The sequence below is a fragment of the Lutjanus erythropterus genome, chromosome 10 (assembly GCF_056507025.1).
Source record: "Lutjanus erythropterus isolate fLutEry1 chromosome 10, fLutEry1.hap2, whole genome shotgun sequence".
NCBI classification, from domain to species: domain Eukaryota; kingdom Metazoa; phylum Chordata; class Actinopteri; order Lutjaniformes; family Lutjanidae; genus Lutjanus; species Lutjanus erythropterus.
The window spans coordinates 4,872,889-4,891,039 of record NC_139326.1 but is presented as its reverse complement, the minus strand read 5'-3'; the positions used below and the strand labels follow the sequence as shown (position 1 = coordinate 4,891,039).

Genomic DNA, 18,151 nt, shown 5'->3' with positions numbered 1-18,151 from the left:
ATTCCGTATAAAGAGTGTTGGCAGATCATCATTGTGGGAATTTTTAACCTTAAAATATCAGTAGTGGCATCAGCATCAGCCACAAAAGTCTAGTATCAGGCAGGCCTTAGTTTGAATGATGCTGACTGATCAAAAATGCTGCTAAAAGTTCTGTGTAAGAAAAAGTTTCAATAAAAAGAAGCAGCAGCCTTGCATAACTGAGTCATGTTGGGGGCTGTTTGTGTCTTCATGGAAGTAGAATATTAGTTTCAAAGTTTGAGCATGGTGTTTGTTAGATGACTAGGTTTAACAAAGTGCATCCATGAATTTATTATTAACAGCTGAGTTATTGAAGAGGCGGAAAATGCTCGAGGTGGGATTGAGCATTTACTAAGTCTAAATAAAAAAAATCCACTTAGACTTCTTTATTTCTTGACAGGGCGACAGCAGCATCCGTTACTTTGAAGTCACAGATGAGTGTCCATATGTCCACTACCTCAACACCTTCACCACCAAGGAGCCCCAGAGGGGAATGGGCTACATGCCCAAGAGGGGCCTTGATGTCAACAAGTGCGAAATTGCGAGGTAAGCTTGAATAGATGAAACAGAATAGATTGATTTTAGTCCACCAGATCTAATGTGGAGTTCCTAGCTTCACCACTTGGAGGCGCAGTATAATCATGACAAAATCACTCACCTCTCTGGAGGCAGTGTGTTGCCTTTGTTGTTTGATAATGCATTGAATTGTGAGTAATAAGTTTGAATTTCTATGTTGCCAGGTTCTATAAACTGCAGGAAAGGAAGTGTGAGCCTATTGTGATGACTGTACCCAGGAAGGTAAATGACTTCTGATCTACTTGTTGAATCACAGGCAGCCTGGTGAGGCCTTGTCTCATAATGTGACTGTTTGTAGAGTTGTCCTCACGGCTCGTCTCTCTGTCCCTTGCCTTCAGTCGGACCTGTTCCAGGACGACTTGTACCCAGACACGGCTGGACCCGACCCTGCCCTGGAGGCCGAGGAGTGGTTCGACGGCAAGAACGGCGACCCCATCCTCATTTCCCTCAAGAACGGCTACGTCCCACTCAAGAACCGCGAATTCAAGGTGGTCAGAAAGAACATTTTGGACATCAAGGTGACCAAGAACTCAGAGAACTCAAGCCCCGCCAACAAGTCTGCCTCCCCAACTCCATCAATTGTGAGTATTTGCTTTTTCTGATAAATGTAGATCAGGATTACATTAAAAGTCACTGTTTTCCACTCTGTAGAGCTCTTTTCAGTAGACGCTATTTTGTCAGATGCCTGAAAAGAAAAAAAAGGATTGCTGTGACGCATAATAGTTTAATCACTGTATCAACCCTTTCCATGAACTAGAGAATCAGTACTTTTACTTAAATACTTGAAAAAAACTTAAACTGGTCATGGTGCGGGTTTATTTAATCACTGGAGTCATAAGCAGTTAAAATAATCACCATCAAAATGTATGTTTGCATCAGCGTGGGACCAAGAAATAACTGAAACCCTTTACAGACTGTAGTGACAATGTGGGGGTGATGAAGAAACTTCAGAAGAAATTCATTTGAAGTTATTATTACTAATAGAAACACACTGCACCTATTGATAATCCTAATATATCATTCTCGGGTGCTGTCTTGCTGTCCAGTTCGCAGACTTTATAGAGAACCATACTGTTGAATCTCTGTCTAAAACACTTCAGATGATTGCAGGTGAGGTTTATTAGCTGCAGCAATGATCATGTTGATTGACTATGAACAGTATGTGTCTCACTCGTCATCAGACTTTAGTCTGTCCTCCTGACTCCCACCTCCATGTCAGTCATTAATACCCCTCAGTACTGGCGTCATCTCTTCATATCCGCCTCTCCAAGGCTCCCAGCGTTAAGCAGATAAATTGTATGTGTTCGAGGCGGGGCAGATTGCTGAGGTGGTTTGTAGATGTTGTTCAACCCACTCTCTGACCCACAAACTGAGGGGTCTGCTGCCGCTCTGGGCGCCTGCTGCTGGGCGTCCTGCCGCACCTCACCCACAACACAGCCACCCGCCTGGGACCCAGCCCATGTGCGTCTCTGCAGTTCTGCTCTGTAATCACAGCCCACTGGGCTCGAGTGCTGGAGAAACCTGTTAACCCCGAGAGTACCAGATCCTGCCACCAAGCTTGTTATAACTGCAACTTGAAAACTAAAACTAGGTGTGGAAAATAGTTAATTGAAATAAAAATTAGACCTTAGAATATGCAAACTGACTGAAACAATATTATGCACTTACAGAACTAACTGAATACAATTTAAAATTACAGGAAATGTTCTTATTTTTAGTCTTTAGTCAGACACAGGCATTGGTGCACGGGTTTATTATTGTAATATCTATTCTGGAATTCTGACTGACCCTGACAAATTACCCACAGGTTATAATAAAAAATAAACCTAATAGAAACTAATAAAAACTAAACTAAAAATAAAACATTTTAAACAATAAAACTAAACTGAAACAAGCAAACTCTGTAAACTAAATGAAACTAAACTAAGGAAAAATGTGTAACTATAATAACTCTGCCTGGCACATATAGTTGCAAGACTGTAGGTAACAGACCCTTTTAGTGCATCATAATTACATCTCAGTGAGCAAAATTGTCACCTTGCCGTTTTGTTTGGTGCACAATCAAAGACAGTAACAGTAGGAAAAGTAAGACTACTATGGTTTAACACAATAGGACGAAAGCCGGGGGTTATAAGTGAGCCATGATAAAATAAACAAAATGAAACTTGTTAAATGTCAAGAGAGGAGATATTCTCACACTGATTTTCCTTATTACACTACAGCTTCACTTCAAGAAAAATAATGTTTCCCAACAGAATAGGGGTTACTGGTGACAAAGCTTGTGTCTGACATCGGTCCAGATGTGACTGTCGGGTGCTTGTTGCAGTTTTGTGACAGAAATGGGTATAAACGTCCCAAGAGTCTCACTCGTCTCTTGTGTCTCCCACAGAAATCTGAAGCCAAGCTGGAGGAGATCTTGAAAGAAATCAAATCCCTCAAGGACCTGGTCAGCAGTCAGGAGAAGCGAATCATCAAACTTGAAGAGGAAATGTCCAAAATGACCATTTAGGGACCCTTTACCCGACCCGCTACAATTCAGGACGTTCCATTGGCTGGGGGGGGAGGGCGGGACCAGTCACTGCCTATCTCAATGACAGTGTTTCGTCTGAGGCCTGCCTAGCAACGATCCCTAGCAACATTCCAGATGAACTTTTTCTTAGCCAGCCCCCGACCCTCACTTTAACACAGGTGGAATAAGGACGTGTGGCAAATTTAGCAGAAAATACTCTTGCTTTTTGGTGGCAAAGGACTCTTTTCCTTTTATTGTGTGGCAGTCTTTTTTTTTATTTTGTCTACTTGCATAAAAATAAAGGTCTTACATATTCCTTTGCATTTTAGAAATACGATAAGAAAAATCCAGTGTCAATACTTTCATTGCATTCCCAAATATTTTTTTAAGTAGGTATCAGTATTTGATGTAACGTACCCCAAAATTATAATGTTGCCAAATTTGACATTTTGTTTACACCTCCTTAACAGTATTTCTTTTTTTCTTTCTCTTTGTGGGAAGAATCAAAATGCAAACAGGGAAGCTCAGTGCAGTAGACTGATCATGTAAGGAGGAGGAGAATCTTATCAGTAATTAACTATGAAATAAAAATAATTTAAATGCAAGGAAGATTGACATCTCAAACTTTGTGATCAGGAGGAAATAAATTCTGTTTGCTGCCACAGTCTAAAACTAAGGCCCGCAGACATAAATGACAAGTCTTGCTGTCTGTGTTGAAGCTGCACAAATCAACACCTGCTCTCTTCTTCATTCCTGCTGCTTCCTGTCATTCTGACTGTGGACAGTTAGTCCACGTAAACATGCATTCCTCCCTATTATGCTTCATTAACATGCACGGCGTGCTTATTGGAGAAAATGACAAACACATTCCACTCATCTGCAAAAAATAATCCCTCTCTAAAGTTCCTCTTTCTGTAATCATTCTACTGTAGTGACTCGGTTACACTGGTTGGTTGTTATTGTGACATTTACTTGCTGCCCATGAAGACACCAACTTTTGTGGATTTTTCAGCCTCGACTCTGCTTTGTTTTTGTGAGAGGTTCAGTCACCGACCTCGGCGTTAGATATCCACTAGTGCAAGTCAAGCGTTGTGGGATTATTTTTTGACACTGTTCCTTTGCGTTACGCGCCATCTCACATCGTGTTTTACGTACAAACAAAACAGGAATAGATACGACACCAAGTAATCACACATGTGCTTGACTAGTTTAAAACCATCTGGTGATTAAAACTGGAGATTGCTACAGAAGCTGTTCACGATAGACCTCAAAGGCCTGGATTGTGTGTGAATATGTGCCTCATGTCTTTGGTCTTTTGGGTCACTCTGGATGTTCCTGCTTTGTTTCTTACTGTGTGCTGGGGGGGGCGGGGGGGTTGGACATCCAAGACCTGCCTCTAACTTGGATGAACTGAATAGTTGGGTTATTGCTTCACTGTTAATTTTAGCCTGTTTCTTGTTCCAGCTGTGCTTATATCCCTCTTAGCACTTCCACTTCTTGGTTTTTTAATTCTCAGATGCCCCTGTTCAGTATAAATATGAAATCAAGGAACCATTGAGCTGTTTTTGGTTGGACGGCTCCGATAAGGAAAAAAAAAACAAAAAAAAAAAGCTCTTCCTGATGTTTTTAGATGTTTCCCAGGGGGAAGCCGAGACGGGTAATGGTTCAGTCTGTTGTTTGCCTTCAATATTTGTTACCACTGTAAAGACCTGAAAGTGCCATAGAGGTGACCACGGAAGTGTTTGTAGGGGACTGTTGTGTGAGTAGATTTGTGTAGAGTTGATAGGTGCCCGCGTTTAAAAACCACTTTGAGGTGCTAACGCTATGTTCCAAGGACCCTGTTCCCTAAAGTACTGTATGTCAGCCCGCCCCCCCCCCCGGCCACTGCCAATCCATCCCACAAGACACCAGGCAGCAGCGCTGCTCACTGGATAGGAAGGGGGGGCGGGGTTTGTTAGAAGCATCGTGCCCCTGACATTTTGACACTTTCCACCTCGGTACGGGTATTCAAAACATCCTAAACGAAAAATGATGTCAAACCGAGAAGCTGTCGGCTGAACGCCTTTTCGAGTCACCGCGGCTTCAAGATGCAATCAGAACAGCGAGTCGTAGAATATTAGTAACAAGAAATCTAAAGAGTGCTACAGAAAATTATACTGCCCTATCTTGTATATCAGACTGCCACTCTAAGGATTCTTCATAGCACTGTTGTTGGCACGAGAGCTAAGTTTTGAGGTAGTGAATAGCGATCCAAAGGGACACTGTAGGTTGGAGACGAGCAGTTGAAAGATAGATGTATGTTTGTAATTAAGGTCTAGAAATGAGTGAAAGCTGTGTAAATAACATGACCATATTTTCTGTAATTTTTTTTTTTATTTCTTTTTTTTTTGTTTTTGTGGTTGTGCTGAAGAGGGTATTTGTATGGGAGGTGGGTTTTAAATGTTTTCCCTTGTCTGTGTTTCCCTGCACCTTGCCATAAATGCATCATGAGAAAAGCAGAGCCTCTGTTATGTTGGAGGTCGTATGAATATCGCGCGAGAGAATCAGACGCAAACGAACCAGGATGAAGCCTCGTGTGGAGGTCTGCTCAGCATTTTTGTTCATTATTCTTGCTTCAAGTATCAAACATTGATTATAAGAAAAATTAATAAAGAATTTTTAAAATGGGCTTGTTGTACAGTTTTGAATTGGGCGATTGTGCTGATTTGTTGGTGGAACTTTTGTATGTAGTTATTACTGTTAAAAGCGTAACAGGTATTTTTTAACCTGGTCCAGTATTAAGTGAGGCTGATGTCAAAGTATGTCCACTAAAGTGCTTGTTTTTACACTGACAGGCTCAGATTGTTATTTTAAGTGTCTGACAACATTATCGAAAGGATCCCAGAGACCGTTTTCACTAAGATTTGTTTTGTTTAACCAGACGGACACAATTTATTGCTCTCGTCAAAGCTACCAGAATCCATTTACAGAAATAGCAATTTTATCACTGTAAAACACTCGACAGACAAAATAAAACATATTGGCTTGTCTCTCTACTGCTCCAACAATCACCAGCTCTGGTTTGGTTGAAATAAACCTTTAATTGACTTAGATGTGAAAATACTGGAATGAGAGGGAGGTCAGACGTCAGAGAAACTGGGTGTAAAGCCAGAATATTTTTTCACATCTGATGCAGTGGAGTAAGAGATTATTTTATTTCTGTCTGAGCCTGGTGGTTTTTTGGCGAGGGTGATAAATCGACTGTTTCTGGTTAAAGAAAAAGGATATTACTCTTAAAGAAAAAGGTCTCTTACGTTGCTGCCTGTTTCACGGCTGTTGGCTGCAGCGCTCTCCCTCAATACTGGACTTGTTCAAAAATTGTTGTCCCCATTAGTCACTTAGAATCAAAAACAGGAAAATAGGACCCAGGTTGAAAAATAGCCATGTTGTCCTTCAACTTTAGTTTTTATTCAACAGTATGACTCATTTCTGTGTGTTTAATATTTTTTAAGAACTACGGAGCTCCGTGGTGCAGAGGGAGAAGTGACATCAAGCTCAGGATACACAAAAAAACTCAAAAACGTCTCAGTTGTAAGGTTTGTATACGGTGTTTCATTGCCAGCCTCATCATTTTAATGGTCAAATTACAATCAGTGTTCTGCAAACTAAACGTATTATTTAGTATAAATATTGGTATTCTCAACTGCTCACTAACACAAATACCTAATCAGCCAATCACATGGCAGCAACTCGATGCATTTAGCCATGCAGACAAGACAAACTGCCAAAGTTTAAACCAAGCATCAGAATTTGGAAGAAAAGTGATTTAAGTGACTGAACGTGGCGTGGTTGTTGATGCTAGACGGACTGGTCTGAGTATTTCAGAAACTGCTGATATACTGGGATTTTCATGCACAGCCATCTCTGGGATTTACAGAGAATGATCTGAAAAAGATCAAATATTCACTGAACCAAGGTGTGCAGAAGACCATCTCTGAATGTACAACACGTCGAACCTTGAAGCAGATGGGCTGCAGCAGCAGAGGACCACACCGGGTGACACTCCTGTCAGCTAAGAACAGGAAACTGAGGCTACGATTCACACAGGATCACCAAAACTGGACAATAGAAGATTGTAAAAACGTTGCCTGGTCTGATGAGTCGATTTCTTTTGCGACATTCAGATGGTCGCGTCAGAATTTGGTTTAAACATGAAAGCATGGATCCATCCTGCCTTGTATCATCAGTTAAGGCTGACAGTGGTGTAATGGAGTGTGGGATATGTTTTTTGGCACACATTGGGCTCCTCACTACCAACTGAGCATCATTTAAGCCTACCTGAGTATTGTTGCTGACCATGTCCTTCCCTTTATGACCACAGTACACCCATCTTCTGATGTCACAAAGCTCAGATCATTTCAAACTGGTTTCTTGAACATGACAGTGAGTTCACTGCACTCCAGTGACCTCCATAGTCAATCCAATAGAGCACCTATGTGATGTGGTGTAACGGGAAATTTGCATCACTGATGTGCAGCCGACAAATCTGCAGCAACTGTGTGATGCTGTCATGTCAATATGGACCATGAGTCATGTTTCCAGCACCTTGTTGAATCTATTCCACAAAGAATTAAGGCAGTTCTGAAGGCAAAACAGGGTCCAAGTTATACAGACTGCCGACTCCTGCTCGGCTGAAACAAAGCTCACCTGCTAGAATTACAAACCATTACAATCACTGAGAAGAAATGTGCAATTCAAAAATAATTGGTCAAGAGTATTTATCTTGTTGCATGGTGGAGATCTGCACTCAACTGACTGACCTCTAGTTTTGCCTTGGTTGACTTGTTACATTTAGTCCATTGTGTTTGAGCCACCAAAAATAACCAAACACTATTTCAGTACTTGGCGAGACTTGATGCCAAGTATCTGCCAAAGCGTGAACCAGAAACACACAACTATTGTAAGATGCAGGGTCATCTGGTGTGCTTTCACGGCAGTTATGATAATGTGCATGTGCTGCAACATTATGAAGAATCATTTTCTGGTTTTCTTTGTTGCATCATGAACCTGGAGAAACTGCTACCTTGTCCACACTCTCACACTGAGCGGCTATAATATCAGCATCCAGCTGTCAAAATAAATGAAATAAGAAAGGCGGCATGAGCAGCTTGAAATAGACGTCCTGTGTATTTAGAGACGTATCCAGAGATGAGTGTCTCTGTACGACCGTGAGGTTTATATGTTCGCTCTGTACATGTGTTTCGGGATGAAAGGGGTGCTTTCTCTCTGTGCTGGTCCTGTGTGCCCTGCAGAGACAGGCTGTAATCAACTGGGACTTAATTAGAGAGGACTCAGTGGGAGGCACAGCAGTCTTGGGACTCGCCCCGCCGCCAAGTACAGAAATACCCATTTCTCTAAAACATGGGACTGATGTACCAACTGCAACATCTCTGCAGCCAGTCTGAAAGCATAAAAATCTCTTTAATCAGCTCAAATCTGAACAAATGAACACATGTTGTGGTGAATTATACTCCACACAAAATGATCTGTAATAATCTAAAGACAGTTTAGCATTAAGGAAATGAAGAAGGCACACTTTATCAATCACTCTTGATAAAATTACTTCATGTACATTATCACTTATATGTGGTTATGATTCAGGAAAAAAAGTAAAGTAAAAAAAAAGGTGCAGGAGGATGAAGACTGGGAGGTTGAGAAAGAGGGAGGAGAGGCTGAAAATAGAGGGATGGATCATCGTGGACTTTTTGGAGCTGGGTTAAAAAAAAAAAACAGTCAGTATAACCGAGCAGGGCGGGCAGATGCTCGGAAACCCTCTTTCACTCTTACTTTTTCTCTCATCACCGTCTCCCCTCGGTTTCCCTCCTCTCTGTCTCCTGCTCTCTGCTGTGCTGTTCAGACAACAAACGCAGGATAACATACTCTGTAAGTATATTTATATTTCTTATGAATTTGAACTGGGTTACCTCAAGAAAGAAAAAAGTAAAAGATTGAATTTATTTCAGGGCAGTTTGTGTATCAACCTATTGACTCAAGGTTAAAAAAAATATGATTCATGTTGTTATTTAGTAGGTTAACTCAAGTAATGCACTTAAGTTAAAATTTAAGACATTTGTAAGCTACTTCACTTGAGTATTTCTATTTTACAGTAGAAGTACTCGATAGTTTACTTGAGTAAAGTAGCAATACAACAGATTCATTAATAGAACTGGATGTACAGTTCCTGAACACCGTCCTTTTATTTAAGTCAAATTATTAGCATGAAAATATGCTTGAAGCACCAAAAGGTAAAGAATAAATTATGCAAAATGTCTCATTTCAGAGTAACATATGTATATATATATATATATATATATATATATATATATATATATATATATATATATATATATATACATATATATATATATATATAATGTGTAATCATTACTAATGTTGCAGCTGGTAAGTGAAGCTAATTTCAGCTACTTTACATCCTGCTGGGTACCTTAATCCATTTTAAAACTTCATAATTTATTGAATTAGTTGATTTTTTTAAATTAATAATCTGATTCTGCAAAGTAACTAATGTTGTTAACAAATGTAGTGGAGTAAAAACTACAGTACTGATGTCCAAAATGTAATGTAGTAGAAGTATTAGGTAGCACAAAATGGAAAGACTAGAAACTGTACTGAAGTGCAGTACTTGAGTAAATCTACTTAGTTACATTTTATGCAACTTAACACTTCCACTTCATTATATTTACAAAATGAAATGTTGCACCTGTACTTAATTTGGAGGTGGACAGTAACAAAGTACATGTAGTACTAATAGTACTGTACTTTACTTGAGTATTTTAGACTTCAACTTTCTACGAAAGTACTTGTTGCTTATAAGGTCACAGGGGCATTAATATGAAAATGTATTTTTTTCAAATATTTATATATTTTCACAAGCAAGTAGTCCAGTAATTAAACTCAAGTAAAAAAAAAAAATGACTGAACAACTTTCACTTGTGTCAGAGTAATATTTGACCAGAGGTATGTAGATTTCTGTACTTTGTTCACCTCTGTATATAAATTTAATTCTGCAAAACAAATACTTCTACTTTTGACCATTTAAGTACTTTTTTTTTTATACTTTTACTTTTAATACTTTTGTAGTTTTACTGAATTAGGATTTATAATCTTTACCTTGCAATTGGATATTCTTACATTGTTGTATTGCTATTTTTTACTTTAGTAAAAGTGTAGACATTATAATGTTTTATATAAGAATAAAAGCGCTGCAACCATTAATTGATTATTATTAATTTACAATTAAATTAATCATCAACTGATATGATAATCCAGCAATCATTTTAAATAATTTTTTAAGAAAAAAAAAAAAAAATCTCTGATCCCAGCTTCCTAAATGTGAATATTTTCTGGATTTTTTAAGTCTTCTATGACAGGAATATGACCATATATGGGGTAAATAAAACATCTGAGGACATTCAGACCTTAATCAAGAAAATAATCAGATTTATCAAGAAAAAATATTAATTAGTTACAGTCTTAGAGAATATGCTTTCTGATGTCTAACCTGTACCAGTGGCTCCATCTTTGCAGATGTGTTATCTGTTCAAATCTTTTTTTTTAATCTTTATTTTGATTTTATGGTTGAGAATCCAACCTTCCTAAAACTACAAACTATGTACGACTGAGTTTTAGGTAAATTTGTAATAAATGAAGGCCAAGACACCTGAGAAGTTTCTATGTGACATAAAGATGCAGCCATAGAAACAAGCTGTCTTGAGTTTTTAATTATTCATAACATAATAATTCATAATAGACACTGTACCGAACAAGCATATATCTGGTTCCGTCATACAGATTCTGGGAACTTTAAGAAATTCAGAGAACTTAAAAAGATAGAAAGATCTGAAATAAAATCTAGATCTTGGGACATTCAGTACTCAGATGTCATGAAATGTCATTAATTGCATATGTGGTGTCTGATGGCCTTCAGTTGAAGGTAATCTGGACCCTCCAGTGAAATACAGGAAATGTAATTATGGCTGTAATTATAAGGATTCAGAGGGCAGAGCCGTCCTATATCTGTACATCCAAGGCTGAAGACCCAACCCATCTGGTTCTACTGTGTGTGCCGTACTGTATACGTCCGACCACACGGGGAGGGGGGGGGTCACACTGTACAGAGCAGATTCATAGAGCATGATGCTGATTAGAAGCTTGTCTTTACAGCTTAGCACTGCGTAATTACACACTGTGTCAAGACTTTAACAGGTTATAAATGGTATCAGACTGAGCCCCGGACCGCTGGCTGCAGGTTCCTTTGAGAGAGAGAGAGAGAGAGAGAGAGAGAGAGAGAGAGAGAGAGAGAGAGAGAGAGAATAATGTAAGAAGAGTAATATTTGGTTGGGACGTTTATCCTGTCAGTTTATAAATGCAGGTTTCCCTGGAAGCAGAAATATCTCTGTCAGGTCTGTGCTGCTGCTGCTGCTGTGTGGCTGGCGTACAGCAGCTGCTGCCCAGTGTAAATATAGAGGCCACAGCCGCAGGTCTCCCACGCCTCTGTGCTCCTTTCTGGAATATAGCTTCCTCCTGACTTTGGTGTGGTGGATGGGTGGCCTCCCTCTACTTTTACAAATTATAAGGCCTTCAGCGCCAAACTCGCTGTCTCCACCCCAAATAAGTAATGGCTACTCTGCTGCTGCTGCTGCTGCTAAAATAGATCTGGTACAAGTGGAGGGACCGAAAATCTAGAAGAGCCTGAGTCAAGATGGAGGCTGGAGATACATGTCAGATGGAAACAGAACGTGTGTCTGTACGTCTGGTTTGGGGCCCATTAACAGGTCGCAATAAAATCTAAGATGAAAATCACACTTTTCTCTGATATTTGCTTTTTTACAATCATTAACTCACATACATTATTTGACACATTTTAAAGGGATAGTTCTGATTTTTTGGTATGGGGTTGTATGCAGTGGTGGAAAGAGTACTGAAAACCTGAACTCAATTACAAGCAACGTTGCGTTACGAAAATATTACTCAATTACAAGCAAAAGTACTGGTGGTAGAACAATATTTAAGTAAAAGTACAAAGTATTGGTCTCAAAAACTACTCAGCATTAGTATTAGTTTACCTTTTTGTGTCTCCAAATCTTCAGTTTAAATTCTTCTTTTCAGATAGCTGAAAATGCTCACAATCGATTAATCATTAATAATGTATAAGATACAAAACACTTTAAAAAAAACAAAAAACTTTTTTCTCATTTTCTTTTACTTTTTTTTTTTTTTTGTTTTGTTTTGTAATTTTTTCCCCCTCATCTTAAGTTTTAGTTTCCTCATTCATCAAATGGCTCTGCCAGACAAATGAGGTGCGACTGATGTGTGATTACTGCCACTTCTAGACTAATTGTTAAATATACATAGTTATTTTTAATTGTTTAAATTCTTGATGCCGATTAATCGATTAATCACTAACATCCACACTCCAAACCTGTGCTGCTGCAGTGTTTAGGTTTTCATCCATATGTCCTGGTTTTCATTAACCTGTTAGCAGTCACATGTTTTTATTGGCTATAAAGATACAGATGAAAGTTTTGGATATTAATTCAAAATTAGAATTTTGAAAGTAACTAAGTAGATTACATGGTGTGATGAATACTTAAGTACAAGTAAAAGTACAGATCTACTCATAATAAAAGTACATTTTACTGAGTATTTGTAATTATTTACTCCTGCCCTTGGTTGTATGAGATACTTATCAATAGTCAGTGTATTACCTACAGAAGATGGAGATCAGTACAGGCGATTTAATGGATCTCTAAAAGATATGATTTGAAAATGCATCCTGTTTTTTATCCCAAATTAAAGAAGACGTTTTTTTGTTTCAGGACAGAGAAGATGGCGTCCTGTTTGGTTTCTGTCGTCACCTGTGTGACCCTCCTCTCACTGTGGTGCAGCGTGTGCCACACCACTCCTCTCCTCAACATGTCCATGGACGGCAGCGGTGATGAACCAGAGCTGGAGCTCATTTTTCCAACCACTCGAGCGCCCGTTCACGTCAGCGCTGTTCCTGGAGCTACTGGACCTCCCAGCTTCACCAAAAACATCACCACCACCATGATCCGCCTGAAGGACTTCGTCCTGACCCGTGTTGTGGATTTCCTGCAGGATAATCTGCTCATCATCATCGTCGTGACCTCTCTTCTCATCGTCATGGTCTTCATCATCTGTTGTGCTTCTGCCATGAGTCATAAACGCAAGCTGGAGGCCTACAAACCTCCTCCTAACCCACCCAGGAAGTACACGGCCGATAAGACGGGCGCGCGCAAGAATTCAGGCGAGCTGCAGGACAGGCCATACGCCGTCGACCACGTCAAGAGGGTCCAGACTCAGGGCATGGCCTCCCCCAAGAACCTGCGCATGCCCTCCAAGGCCCTGGTGGGAGAGAGAGGGAGAGACGTCAGGTCGTCCCCTCGCCAGGAGGTCAGAAGGGTCAGGGAGGCAGAGGAGGTGGAGAAGCGGAGAGAGGAGCCCAGACACAAAGAGCAGCCCAAGTTCAGGGAGGAGGTGCAGCAGAGCTCCGGCCCCAGCAGCAGCTCCAGTCAGCCAGTCTGCACCTGCCATCTGAAGAAGGGTCACCACTAGGGGCACGTTCAAGGCTGACGCCGGTGTACGAGGTGAAATGATGCAGCCGTGACGTAAAAAATAGATCAGACAGGTTGGTGATGTCGCACAACAATGAAAAATCAGAAATACCTTTCTACAACTGCTAACAAGAAATGAAGAAATGTGAGGCTTGTAGGGGAGAACGGGGTAAGTCAAGCCAAGAATCTACGGCCCCGACCACGGCTCTGAAATATCACCAGCCTATGCTGTGTATCGAGATGTATTAAAAAAATTACAGAGCCAAAAGAATCTGTTCACCGGCAGTCGCTGAACAAAACAAACCGGCTCCATACCCCACGTAAAAAATTAACAAATCACCAACAGCTTATATCTTTATTAAAATAATTAAGTTATAGACATTAATGCATGTTAATTTAAGTCAGTGTAAGCTACAAAAAAGGTAATAAAAATAGAATAATTCTGGATCTGAGCCACTGTGTAAGGAGGTCGTAAGGTAAAACATGCCTGGCTCAGTCTACCTCTAAAGCCTTAAAGGAACAGTTCGCTCCAAAATCAAAAACCCTGCCATGTACTGCGATTTATCTATCTAGGTTTTTTGGTGTGAGTTGCAGAGCTTTGGAGCTCTTGGCCATACAGGTGTCTGCTTTCTCTCCAATAAAATGAGAATAAATGTTTCAAGTCCTGTGTTGCTCCAAGCAAAAAAAACAGTGTCTTGTTCTAAAAATTATGACCCGGTTACAAAAGATAATTCAAGGGCCTTGTTATGAGCAGTTTCTTCCTATTAGAAAGAAAGTAGTAGACTCTGCACATCTAGATGGATGAGCGGCGTTACAGGCCAGAGGAAGGATACTTATTTTTGATTTTGGAGTGAACTGTCCCTTTAAATAGGCTACATATGTACAGAGTAACTTGTGTATTTAGGTATTATTGTCTCATATTCTACAGATAAGATCAAGAAGGCAAGGCAGTACAAAGAAAGACAAATAGATGATCTAAAGAGAGCAGCAGAGCAAGTGTCAGAGGGGACGTCCGTTCAGTCTGCAGCAGGCGACCAACAGATAGACAGAGTGACACTGAAGAGGTTTGTCAACAAAACAAGCGAAGGAGAAGTTCCCAGAAAAGATTATGCCAGATTAACAAAAGCTCATGAGAGTTTTGATGTTTCATGGACAAGTTCTGGCAAAGTTGTGGCACTTTTTTTTAATGGATTATTGTTCTAAAATCATAGATAACTTACAAATGCAAAAAGTGGCTCATGTTACCCCTTTCTCCCCTATACGAGAAAACATCCATCATGTACAGTTAAATCTTAACATCCATGAAAATATGAACGTTCACCTCGTGTGTAAAGTAAAATATAAATGAGAGGTTGTGAAAAGCTATGTGATGATATGTGACTAGAAACATTTGTGTTGCTGCATAAATCGTGTCCATAAATGTTGCACCTCAAAGTTTTGGATTCATACAAAGATTTAAAAAGCCAACACTTGATAAACTTGGAAAAATATCTGGCTAATTTATTTGAATGCTGCAGCCTTTCAAATTAAAAGTGGCTCAGAGGCCTGTTTGTCCTCACGTGCTGCAAAGACGTCAGTCTGGCAGTGGTCAGTCAGTCTAACATCATGAAGCAGCATCACTTGAAACAGTGAAATAAAAGTTTTTCTAATGGATGAGGGTTTTTTTTTTTTAAGAGAAAGACATGAAGAATAATGTGCAACCTGTAATTCTCCATGCTTTCCAGATATAAATAAGAAAATAACAATTATTCAAGTGTTTTTGATACAGAGATGTATTACATCTTACACCTGCCAGGACAGAGGAATCTCCACAGTTTGTCCTGTTGTACCACGATATTTAAAACAAAGTCTTTGCTGCTGTAAATAAAGCAAAGTGAAGTGCCAGTAAACTTGATTTGTTAGATAAGTAACAAAACATTCTCTTTATATTTAGTCATATTTACTTAATTTTGTTTGCATAATGTTATTTTATGTCATATCATGTTGTATTTTATTTTAAGACAAGACACTACAGGCAGAAGCATTGTTTTTCATACACTGGTAAATTCTGAGGTTTGAGATCTTCCATGACATGTCCAAAGTGTTTTATTTATTATATATTTAATATTTAATTAGATAATGCATCATATGCACATTTAAATATAACATTTCAGAAAACCCGTAATACAAAAAACAATTATCTTAATTTAAGTTTCCTACTTATTAGCTAAATATTTGGACCTCATCATATTTCAGAATTGCCAGAAATCACTTCAGTAGCACGTACACATACCAAACTTTCCAGTATTCTGAATGTTTTTACAGAGGGGTTTGTTCATATGTCACTCATAGCCTGATTTATATAACATTTCATTCTTTAAAATGATGAGAATTGTTGTTTTTTTTTAAGGCTGATGATGGTATTTTCTGATTTATGGAGTGATATCCATAAACTCCCTCTGTAAAAACCTTTGACTCTGATACATCAACAAAAAAGAAACAAAAATTGTGAACTCTAGCTTTATCCAATATTCTCAAAATGTATACAAATTAGTGCATCTTTAATTAGATAATGTGTCATTTGCTTAAACATAACATTTTAGAAAACTTGTATTATAAAAAACACTTATTGTTATCAGCTGCTGAAAATTTATAGTGATACTTTCTTTAAATTTTGACCCTGTTCGCCTGTAGTGTCCTGCCTTGAGAACCCTAATTCACAAAGTTTTACACCAGATGAAGTCTGTGTAACACGATGTAACAGTCTGCATATTTATTTGGTTGATAATTATGATCTGCCTTCAACTGCCAAGCATTTCAAACTTTGTGAATCAGGGTTTTATTATTTTTTTTAATAAGTAATACTTATATAAGATAAATTATGGGTTTTGTTTTAATGTAATAAGTTGTAATGAGTCAAAAACTTGAGTACAGGGAGAGTTCATTGGCCTGTTTTTGTGGTTTAATAGGTTTAACTTTGATTCATGGTGGCTAAAGGAGAAGATAATCTGTAAAAACTCTCCAACTGACTGTCCTCTTCCTCAAGTTAAAGACTCTGAGCGTCTAAACCAAATGTGTGATGTTTGTACGATTTATGGGCCAGACGTTTGTCGTGTTTAAACACTCCTCTCCGCCGAACCTCAGACTGTTTTCCTCAGATGTTTCCAGACTGATGCTTCCTCTGTAAGTGACAGTTTTATTGTTTACAAAATGACCATGCTGTTTTGCTCATGTCGAATAAAATTGTTGATAACGAAAGACGTTTCTGTCATTATTGAAAATGAAAAACAGGGGAAAACTTTCATGCAGAAAGACAAACTACAGCCCTGAAGAAACCTAAGATTAGAAAAGGCGAGGACGGTCTAAAAAGAGGATGCTCGCTTCAGTACGTGCACATTATGTTCAACTCAGGAATCTGTAATTTTGAGCTGCGTCCACTCAAGAATCATGGGTAACTATTTTTAAGGTAATTACCCAAATGTCAGATGTGTTATATCTGCTCTTTGGAGACATAAACTGTCTTCTAACTTAACATTTCACATCTAAAATGTGCACAACACTTTAAAGGGATTATTTGAAGAGGGGTTGTATGAAGTTGTTTGTATTACTTACAACAGACGCCAGTCGGCACGCGCCCAGTTTGGAGAAACCAGCATGGAAACTAAGATATGTACAGCCTTAAGCAGCCTTCCCAGCATGCATTGTGTGGCCCTTCTTTTTATAGTTTGAAGAAAACAAATGATGGAAACTTGCTGTGTGTCTCTGATACATTTTAAGGTTAAGTCATGGTTGTTTGTTTTCACAGTGATGAAAACACTGAGAACCACGATGAAGGTTATTCAGTCCCAACACCACGACATGTAAGATTTAATAATTTTACTGGGAGCAGTGGGATCAGCTGAAGCTTAAAGGACAGTTCACCCAAAAAATGAAAATTCAGTCATTATCTACTCACCTTCATGCTGACTGAGAGTCGGGTTTATTTTGTTAGTCTGCACAGCACTGCTGGAGTTTAACAGGAAAACAGCGCTGCAGAATCTCCCAAACAATGGAAGTGAATGGTGACCAAGTCCAAGTAATCCAAGTCTCCTAAAGCCGCAAAATGCTAAATTGACTGAAAAAATGTTATTTGCACCATGTTTTTAGCCTGAAGCTGCACTGTAGATCTTTAGTTTGGCGCCACGTTCACATGCACACTGTCTGAACTGGGTGTGTGTGGTGTGACAGTGTGCAAATGGCATGTTGGGACTTTAGGAGACTTGGATTACATCAGACGAGCAGAACGGAGGAATTTTCTTTTTTTCCAGTTGTATTTTTCATTTTAAAACTGGCTACCATTCATGCCCATCGTTTGGGAGATTCTGTTTTCCTGTGAAACGCCAGCAGAGTTTTGCAGACTAACAAAATAAACCTGACCCTCAGTCAGCAGGATGGG

General features: G+C 39.2%; 2 protein-coding genes across 2 annotated transcripts in view; both read left to right on the top strand.

Moving 5' to 3' along the window:
• coro1ca (coronin, actin binding protein, 1Ca) overlaps positions 1 to 5,770 on the top strand; it is a 46,872-nt gene extending 41,102 nt beyond the window's left edge. The window contains exons 8-11 of the mRNA XM_084727937.1: positions 419 to 564; positions 759 to 816; positions 933 to 1,175; positions 2,984 to 5,770. Coding sequence (XP_084584063.1) covers positions 419 to 564; positions 759 to 816; positions 933 to 1,175; positions 2,984 to 3,103 — 567 coding nt within the window. The 3' untranslated portion in view covers positions 3,104 to 5,770. The remainder of the gene's footprint in view (positions 1 to 418; positions 565 to 758; positions 817 to 932; positions 1,176 to 2,983) is intronic.
• Positions 5,771 to 8,433: 2,663 nt separating this feature from the next.
• On the top strand, positions 8,434 to 14,425 carry tmem119a (transmembrane protein 119a). Its single transcript, XM_084727936.1, has 2 exons — positions 8,434 to 9,025; positions 12,982 to 14,425. Exon 2 carries the CDS (start codon positions 12,992 to 12,994, stop codon positions 13,736 to 13,738), a length of 747 nt encoding a protein of 248 aa, XP_084584062.1. The 5' UTR covers positions 8,434 to 9,025; positions 12,982 to 12,991; the 3' UTR covers positions 13,739 to 14,425.
• The last annotated feature ends 3,726 nt before the right edge of the window (positions 14,426 to 18,151 follow it).

Excerpts from the sequence above, each read along its gene's own strand:
- tmem119a (XM_084727936.1), top strand. The coding sequence starts at position 12,992 with ATGGCGTCCTGTTTGGTTTCTGTCGTCACCTGTGTGACCCTCCTCTCA.